At 37.4% G+C, this 9,369-nt stretch overlaps 1 protein-coding gene across 1 annotated transcript; it reads right to left on the minus strand.

Moving 5' to 3' along the window:
- Window positions 1–6,727: 6,727 nt before the first annotated feature.
- Window positions 6,728–9,006, minus strand: LOC139727489 (uncharacterized). Its single transcript, XM_071638464.1, has 2 exons — window positions 8,142–9,006; window positions 6,728–6,835 (listed from the first exon to the last, which is right to left on the minus strand). The coding sequence occupies exons 1-2, from the start codon at window positions 8,802–8,804 to the stop codon at window positions 6,728–6,730; spliced, it is 771 nt and encodes a 256-aa protein (XP_071494565.1). The 5' UTR covers window positions 8,805–9,006.
- Window positions 9,007–9,369: the final 363 nt, after the last annotated feature.

Consider the following 9,369-nt stretch of genomic DNA (forward strand, 5'->3'; position numbering starts at 1 on the left):
CTTTCTAACCTGTCATGACAAGTGTAACGTCGTAATAATACTTGATATTCGCAATTAAACAGTTACATGTTACAAAAAAGTCTTTTATCACAATTACCATTTTGCATTTTACGAAGCGTTTTATGAACAGACCCTGTTGGCGAACGGTCCAGCAATGACGCAGATACAGACACGGAGTGTAAACGTTGATCTACTTCCGACACGTTTGGAAGAACTGGAAAGGAATTAGCTATATGTTGCAGATAGTCATCTCCGTGATAACATAGATGCTAATCTTGTTAACTTGTCATAAGGGCTACTAGTATAGTGCTTACTGTTTCATGAACGTGTCTTGGTGTCATGATATAATCGAGTAGCTACCAATCATGTAGTTTTTAAAGGTTTCTTTTCTCCATTATTTATATTTCTTGACAGTCGCTATACACTGGCAACAAGATAGTTGTGAAAAAAAAACACCCAACCGTATGATATTGAGATAACGGTGATAATTATTCGTGCCAATAGAAAAAGATGAGAGTGTAAGCTTGTTTTCATAAGCGGGGATGGGGGATATGATATAGGTCCAGGGATGCATGCCATACTCTGGCGATAGGGGTATTCCTTTCACTCCAAAATCTTCGAGTGATCCCTGACGTCACTCCAAAATGTGTGAAAAAGAGCATTTTCACTCAAAATTCACTCCAATTTCACTCGAAATTCACTCTTTTTTGTATTCACTCTTTTTAGAGTGAAAATTTTCACTCAATTTTTTTTAGAGAGTAGTTTATGATTTAAGGAATGATTTTATTGCCGAGCATCCGAAAATGTACATTTCTTAATTGACTAACAATCACAGATTCAACAGCGTATGTTTTGTTTGTGGAAAAAAAAATACAAATATAATTTATATTAACAGAAGAAAATTCAGACATTTTCTTAGCAGGGGTACGGGACCTTTAAGCCCCACAGTAATTACAACCATCATTGAATTCAAATAAATGTAGAGACAATTTCAATGATGATGCCTTAATGTCATATTTGTAGCATTTTGGTTTGTGCGCAAATAGATATAGGCCTACTACTATCTGGAAATAGATATGGACGACTACAACTAAATGTGACCCACGTACATTAATCAGTCAAATCCAAGACAGCATATTTGTATGGTTTGCAGCTTTGTCTTTTCATTATGATTTTCATTATTCTCCGTACAGTGATTCACAAGGAGATTGAAATATGCCTTTTTACTATACATCTATACATCGCATAGATTTTCTTTTCTTCGAATGTAGTATATTTCTAGAAGCTGCTGACAGTTTCAAACACATTTAACAATTTGAGGCCTGCTGCCCTCTTAAATTATTAATTTCTTTTGTGAGTTTCTTTCTTTTTTTTTTGCAAAGATTCAACGCACGGAAAAAAAAGTTCAATCTAATATCTCTCGAATGTCATGTAAAAGATATGCAGTAAAATTCAGCGGTGTCAATTTCCACGATGAGAGATGATAATTTCTGTAGCCAAAAAGAAAAAAAAAATACCCCATCAAGGACTGAATGAGTTGATGGGCCTTCGGCTCACATGAGACCATTAGTGCGAGTCAATGTTTTACTGGGCCAGATGGCACCGTCGGACGAAAGGTTACTGGTATGAAGTATGAGTGTAAATCACCGTCGGTTATTAATGATGCTTAGGGCTCTTTTTTCAGTGAACAGTGTTTAAGTTTCTCCGAGATTGATACCGTTTCAACAAGTTGAAGGGCAAGCACGTAGAAGACGAAAAAAAAATCGAAACAAGGAAGGAATCACGAATAGATGATGACTCATACTCCGTATGTAGGTCAGTAGCGCGGTTGTTACGGGTATGTTACGACAAAAGGAATAAATCACGTAGCAATAACTAAGTGGACGCAAGCGGCCGAGGAGCATATCCAGAGGTGATGGAGCGAGTCGCAGGAGCGGTCGCGGCTGGCTATAGCAGCGGGAGCTCCAGCCGGCCAGACGCGAACAGCAGCTTGAGTCGGCGTGTATACCGCGCCGATGGTTTGTAAAACGAGCGCGAAGGTTTGAAGAGGAGAGAAAATGGAGAGGCGAAACCCGATCTTCAGTAATGAAAATTGTATTCATTACGTCTTCATGTTATGGTTGTGTAAATGAGGGAAAATGTAGAAAAATCACTCACTAGTCGTGTATACAAGCATTTTAATGACAACAAAATAACAATTTAACTACTGATACCTAATCAGCACTTGATACACAAAAAATATAGTTTCTGGGCAGAGCGTGGCGCGACCTTTCGGAAAGCTGCGTCACAATGACACTGACAACTATTTGAATGTAAAACAAATCATTGCAAAAAAAAAAAATCAGAATTTGACAAGGCGATTTCTTAATAGGATAGATGTATTGGAAAGTAGAAATAAGACATGTTTTCAATTTAATTCAATTCATTTATTTTCATCTTAAAAAAAACAACACAGAATAAATCAGAAGTAATATCAAAGACATACATTCGACTGTGCGAAGAATAAATGATAGTTAATATAAGATTCTTTTGAAGAAAAAGGGGTCTCTGAATGGATCATTATCCATAGTAGGCCTAATTTCAATTATAAACTTCCAAATCATAATAATTGAACTGCTCAGAATTCATAAAGGGGGGGTGGAGTGGAGAAACGAGGAAAGAAAAAAGAGAGTGATCGGGAAGGTGCGTTAGTATGGGGAAAAATGATAAGAAGCGGTGACATTAATGACGATGACTGTATGAGAAGATCAGCATAAACAGAAATAAACAGATTTAAAAAGGCAGGAAAGAGAAACTATAGAGGAGTCATGTGTTCTTTTTTTTCGATAGCACGAAAGAATATGTAATAAACAAAGAAACAAAACATAAAGAGATATAGAGAGAAAGAAAAAGAGATTGAAGGAAAGTGCCAGACGTAAGTTGGAAAATCGCTGGAGAGTCTATTCCTACCATTAATTCATCCACCGCGGGCTGATGGCGGAAAATGCGTCGTTTGATACCGTTCTCTTTTGTAGCAGGGCACTCAGCATGAGGGCAACAAGATATTAATTGAGTGGCGCCACGGACCCGTTATTCCCTCAGGTAAAACACATTTTCATATTTTCATTCTAGCGGCTACTTAAACAAAGCCCGATCATTTCATTTCGTTTCCTCTTTTAAAAAATGGCAAATCTTTTAAACGTATAACGTAGTTTGCTTCGTTTTCACTTTGGTATCATAAACTTGATGACAGTGAAAAAAAAGCGTTGTTACTTTATAACCTCATGAAATGTTAGGCTATAGTGATTAGGTTTTATTATTTGAAGCGAAACAAATCTCATATGCATGACGATGAAAAAATGGAAACTAATGAAATGTATAACATCATACACGTGTTTGTTAGGACTAATTGAAATGTAAAAAAGGATATCCTTAAAAAAATGGACGTTATTTTTCAGTTATTACTTTCATTAGTCAATATAACATTGTCGTTTTGTAGAGACCTCAAGCGAGAACATTTATCATGTTCTGTACAAATGACCTTACTTTCTTACTATAACTTTCTTGTAACATCGTTAACACCCAGGCGAAACAAATATGTAAATGGCATAAATATATATAGTTTTGTGAAAAATCCTTTAAAAGAGGAACAGTTTGAATTGTGTAATTTTGTTGTTTTGTTTTCGTTTTGTTCCCTGCTGCCTGTTCAATGACTAACGAAAGATTGTCATTTGCGCTTACGACCTCTCTGTTCAGAATCAAACTTGGTGAAGGGACAAGAAAGATAACTTTGAAAGAAGAAGGCTTCTTCGTGATAATATCATTCAAACAATATATCAGCAAATTGTTACGCACAACCTGACGAGTATACTTAATGAGAAAGCTGCGAATTCTGAAATGTGGGAAGTCAGGTATTGCTTATAGAATATCGGAATTCCTGTCCTGGCTTCATGATTTTGAGGCTACTTGTCTAAAGAGCACAGGGTATACTTATTCATATTATTTACAAACACATACACACACACACACACAAAAAAAAAAGAAAACAAGCTTAAGTATACGCTGTTAAATATATGGAATTTGTGTTTTACGATCAGCTCCTTTTGGATGAGTATGCTAAAATTGACTCAGTTTTGCCACGGCCGCCAGGAAATTGCTTCTCTCGAGAAAATACTAAATTAGTGATATCAATCTACAAACGCAGGAACAAATAAAAGCAAATGAGTGACATTACGTATGTGTGAGGGGTCTTTTCAGGGCCATGTAAGCTAGCTCGAATTCTCTTTTGTCTTTGCCGAATTAATCGTCCTTGTCCGCCACGTCGATCATAATTATTGTCATAGGTGACTCTTTATTGTTCTATTATAAAAAGAGGAAAAAAAAAAACCTTTAAATAACGACATAAATTTATCATATCGACAAAAGGCGTATGTCAACTTCACTCATTTCAAAGTTTTAGGGTCGCCTTTGAAGTTTTCAATTCCATTTTGAGTTAACGGGCGAGTAAAAAATTGTAGTGCAAAGACAGGTTGCCATGGATACGCAGGAATAATAATGATTTTCCTTGACATGCTTTAGATTAACGAAAGATCTTGCATACTCAAAGGAAATGCAGACAATCAATCTTAAAGCGTTTTTACATACAATTATCCGTGTTTAAGAACGATTGAATAAAATATTGTCTTGAACAATGCACTCTAAAACTTGAATCGATATTATCGTGATTTAGCGGTCCATCGTGATATTTCCAACGCATCGAGATTAATAGTAAGGCACATTGTAGATTTGCATTCTGTTTCAAGAAATTAGTATTCATGTATATACACATGTACACAAGATGATCAACGCTGATTTCGACCCATATTCTTTGCAGTGCTTCTAGATCTCACAAACGATATGCGTACTCATGAAAGACAAATCACATAAACTAAACTGTACGAATTAACACTTTAGGAAAGTTGTTGATGGCTCGATTTTTATGTGTTTTGCGAGTTTTTTTAATGGTAACAGATTGTATAAGTTGATATTTTGTCAAGTGAAGCAAATGACATTGTTAGACAAACTTTTTCTTTTGCAAAAGATGGCGCTCAGAATTGTTTTTAACCTTCATATCCGAGCACATAGTGATAAGCTGTTCCTTGAACACAATATCCTGAAAATAAAAGAGTTGTATATCTATTTGAACTTGGTCAATTTATGTTTAATTACAACTGCAACCACCCACCCAAAATATTTCATTCTTTATTTCACCGTAACAGTCATGTACATAATTATCCCATGAGACAATCTAATGAATTTCATCTTCCCTTAGTGAGAACTGTACACACTCAGATTTTGAAATAGCCTAGATAATGATTTCAAAGAATCTGTGATGTTAATTACATTTAAGCATAAACTGAAAAAAAAAGCATATTTGCTTTCCATAATATACCAGTTAATTCTGTTTAATGAAAAAAAAAACATTATGTTTCACTTGTCCTTGAGATTTTGTAGTATGTCCACAGACCTTTTCCATCCCTCTCCTTTTCCTTTTCCTTCGCCTTTTCCTTCTCCATTCTTCCCTGCTCCTCTTTCCTTGTTCTTCGTTGTCCAGTAGCTGTCTGAGTGCATTTTCTCAATTTCTGTTATTTCTGTGTTTTGTGTTATTATTGTTGTTGTCGTTATGCTTGGTGTGGTCGATTGTATATCTTCCTTTCTGGTCAATTTTCCTGGCATACCTGGCCCTATAGTGTCTGTGCCATAAATGTGATATGTTATATAGTTTATATGTTTGCATTCTAAAATCATAGTAAGTATTGTCTATACTATTAGCATCATATATCAATGAGCAAATGTACAATAGTATACAGAAGAATTTAAAATGAATATGTTTTATTGGTATAACAAATTGGTGCTGTTGTTTTGTTCTAGTGTTCCACGTCTTACAAGCTTGGCTTTTTAGTGGAACCTTGTTTTCCATCGTTAAGATTATTTACTATTTTTGTTGCCATGGCAAAGTACATTGTTTTTTTTTATGATATCATTCGTGCATATACTTTATATTGTATTTGAAAAAAAAAATTGCCTTTATCAGACGAATGAAAGACAAATTTAAAAATTGTACCACTTTAGACCATGTTCCATTTTTTTATGATGGAAATAAATAAACTATTGAATTAAATTGAATTGAATTGAATGAAACAAAACTATCATCTGTTTATTTCATAGACAGAAGTGACTGATAGCGATGTTTCGCGTTACATTTTGTGTGTATTTACACTTTTACTTGCGTTTCACCTTCTTTATCTGTCTTGATACCATTCACTCGATATTCATACCAGAGGTATTAGACAATTATCAGAAAATACTGACTTCTCCACGCTCGTATGTGTCTTGGGATTGATTGACGGATGAGATTTCCTTAACCCAATTATGACCTGAAATAACCTCTAAATCACGAGATTCTATGCCATATATGAGCAGGCAGTGACCCCAGTAATTGGTACCAGTGAAGTCAATGTGTGATAATTATCACTTTCCGCGGGCTGTGTGCAGATATGCATACATATAACGGCCTTTCAAATGCAATTATGAAAAATTGATCTTTAGGTGCCTAGGGGAGTTCAGTAAATCGCTACAAGTGACGTAAAGAATCAACACTGAAAAGGCACGTGCTATTCCCAATCTAAACGTCGATTCCTGAGAGAAAAAAAAAATAAAAGTACGAGAGACATTTTGAAGAGTTCTTCTAGTTTAAAAAGAACAGGTTTTAGGCTGCTGCAGGCAAGTTTTGACCACAGGCTGTGTAACGACCCGTCGGCTCGCGCTGGCCGTAAAATCTGCCAAAGTCACGTTCTAGGCGCGCGCGTCTCATTAGCTGCGAAAAAAAAAAGAAACAAGCAGAAAAAGAAAAAGAAAAAGGAATTTGAAGGTGATGTCCACCGTAGTTCAAACTTAAAGCACTTGGATAGTTTTTCAAAATATATAGTTCCACACAAAACATACATGGTTGTAAAGATGGTAATTTTCTCGTTTGTTGATCGAAACAGAATTATCACTTCCTGAATCTCAAACTCAATTCAGGATTTGGGGCTCGATTTCAATCTCGTGTGTATCCAGCACCATCTCAAAATTGCCATCGCTATATGATTTTTAGGGATGTTTACAATGAAGATAAGGTTTGCATCTTTAAAGCAACATGATATAAAAGAAGTTTTCAATCATTCCTTCGAGTTTATAGCGGAGTACTTTTCCACTGTCGAGGGATTGCCGCCTTAAACTCACGAAACCAGGAACACAGCATCAAAGCCGCTTCTATATGCAATCGTCACACGAATTAGGAAAGATGATAGTGTCTTGCCGTTGCCATGAGAACCTTTCTCCGAAAACAAACAAACAAGTAAAACACATCCCCTGATATTTTCACCGTTTTTCAATTTTCACCACGTATATATGGCAAAGGAAAATTGAACAGAAGCAGCAATTTCCAACAATTTCCAACAACAAATGAAGTCTAGATGTCAAAAGTAATGCACCTGAGATTCCAATAAGAGTTTTCATACTTCATCCACATCTTGGTCTTCGTCCAAACATTTTCTCTTTTCTCTTCTCTCAAAACACTCTTTCTCACTTTCTTTGTGTCTTATCAAGCTTAAAGTGAATTTTTCATACCATATAATAAAGATGACGTGAATCAGCAATTGTTATTACAACAATGATATTGTGCAGTCGATTAAATGAAGAAAATAGATTTGAATGTTCACTATGGGCACGACGGGAGGGAAAACTTGGGATCCAATGTTTACACTGAAAGTGACTTGTTTGAAACAGTCATTCACCATGAAGGGAAAGAGCAAATTTGTATGGCAATTAAATGCAAGTGATGCATTTTGCACAAATCTGTATAGTTATGAATTGTTCACGATGTTTTTTTAGCATTTACAGGAATTGTCAATGGCTTGTTTAATAATTTCATACCTAGAGTCTTGAAAATATCCGCGAAGAAATCTCTATATATGACATATTACATACCGGATTTCTTTTGTTGTCATAGTTGTCATGACGAGTACATGCCTTTCTTGGATTATTGCATGATATGGATGTTCTGCAGATAAATGGCGCTATACATGTTTTTTATCATCATCATCATCATCATCATCATGGAAGAAAAGACAAACGATTACCTTCACAGGGTGTAAGTAGCCATTTGCTTTTAGCCGATGATGCTTGTCTACGGTGGCGGACACAGTGCATCCCCCAACCTCGTCTCCGCCAGAACCTGAGGCGGGCTGATCGCCGTCGAGAGTCCGCATTAGGTGCGAGATGTACGTCGTGGCTAGGACAAGGACGTCGAGCTTGGAGAGTTTGGTGTCCGGAGGCACGGATGGCAGCGATCGCTGGAGCTCGAGGAATGCGTCTCGGAGCGTTTTCACCCGAGATCGCTCGCGGGCCGCGTTGCCGGGATCGTTCGGGTCCAGTACCCCGGCGTTGCCGCTGCTCATATTGAGGTTCCCGTTGGATGATGGTATAGGGGCTGCTGCTGCCGCAGCATTCTTGTTTGAGCGGTTTGTGCTTCCCGCTGGTCGCCCGCGGCCCCGCTTGGGCTTCGCCGGTGGACTCAAACCAGCCAGTCCGGCACTGTCCTCACCCGAAGAGCTCGAGCTAGTCTCCACTTTAGCTTGTGACATCTTTTCGGCGTTTCGCTTCCGCCCTCGTCTGGATGGCTTGCTTACCACTGATTTACTGTGTGGTGATAGCTCCTCCAAAAGTGGGGACAGATCCCCAATCTTGTCGACGCTCAGAGGAGAGTCCAAGCTGAGGCCATCGAGGTAATTGTTATTTTCCATACTCTTTGGTCGACTAGCAAAAACACAAACCCAGCTGAAAAGTGAGATATTCACCTACATTGGAGTCACTAGCAGCAAATCGATTAATGGGGTTTTGACGTAATAAAAATGATTGCCTTTTATGTGGGCGATTATAATAAAACGGCTTTGCTTGAAATTGTTCAGTTGTCTAGCACCGTATCGCAAATTTGTATCGAATTTTTTTTTTTTTTTTGATATTCACTGATAAGGAAAACTTTGCAGTTATCTATTAAAGTCAGGGCATCTCTCGCTGAACAAATATAAGACTGACCAGTATGGACAGTGAAAAGTTTCGTTTTGTTTACATTTCTGTTTGGGGGGACTAATGTATTCCAAAGTATGTCATCTATCGGTAGACATCGAACGAGCTGGCTGAGTGGCTGAAAAAGGTTGAGCGAAGTAAATTCTTGGTTAGGAAAATAAAGACCAGCTCAGTAGCTGCATTTCGAGTCCTCGCAAGTGGGTAGATGGCCTGGTATCCAGTGACGACTTGCTCAGGCCGGAAAGATGACAGATCTATACTGCTAGTCCATAAGTGTAGGAG

The sequence above is a fragment of the Diadema antillarum genome, unplaced genomic scaffold (assembly GCF_040938485.1).
Source record: "Diadema antillarum isolate AM-2024a unplaced genomic scaffold, OU_Dant_1.0 seq00000133_RagTag, whole genome shotgun sequence".
Classification (NCBI taxonomy): Eukaryota; Metazoa; Echinodermata; class Echinoidea; order Diadematoida; family Diadematidae; genus Diadema; species Diadema antillarum.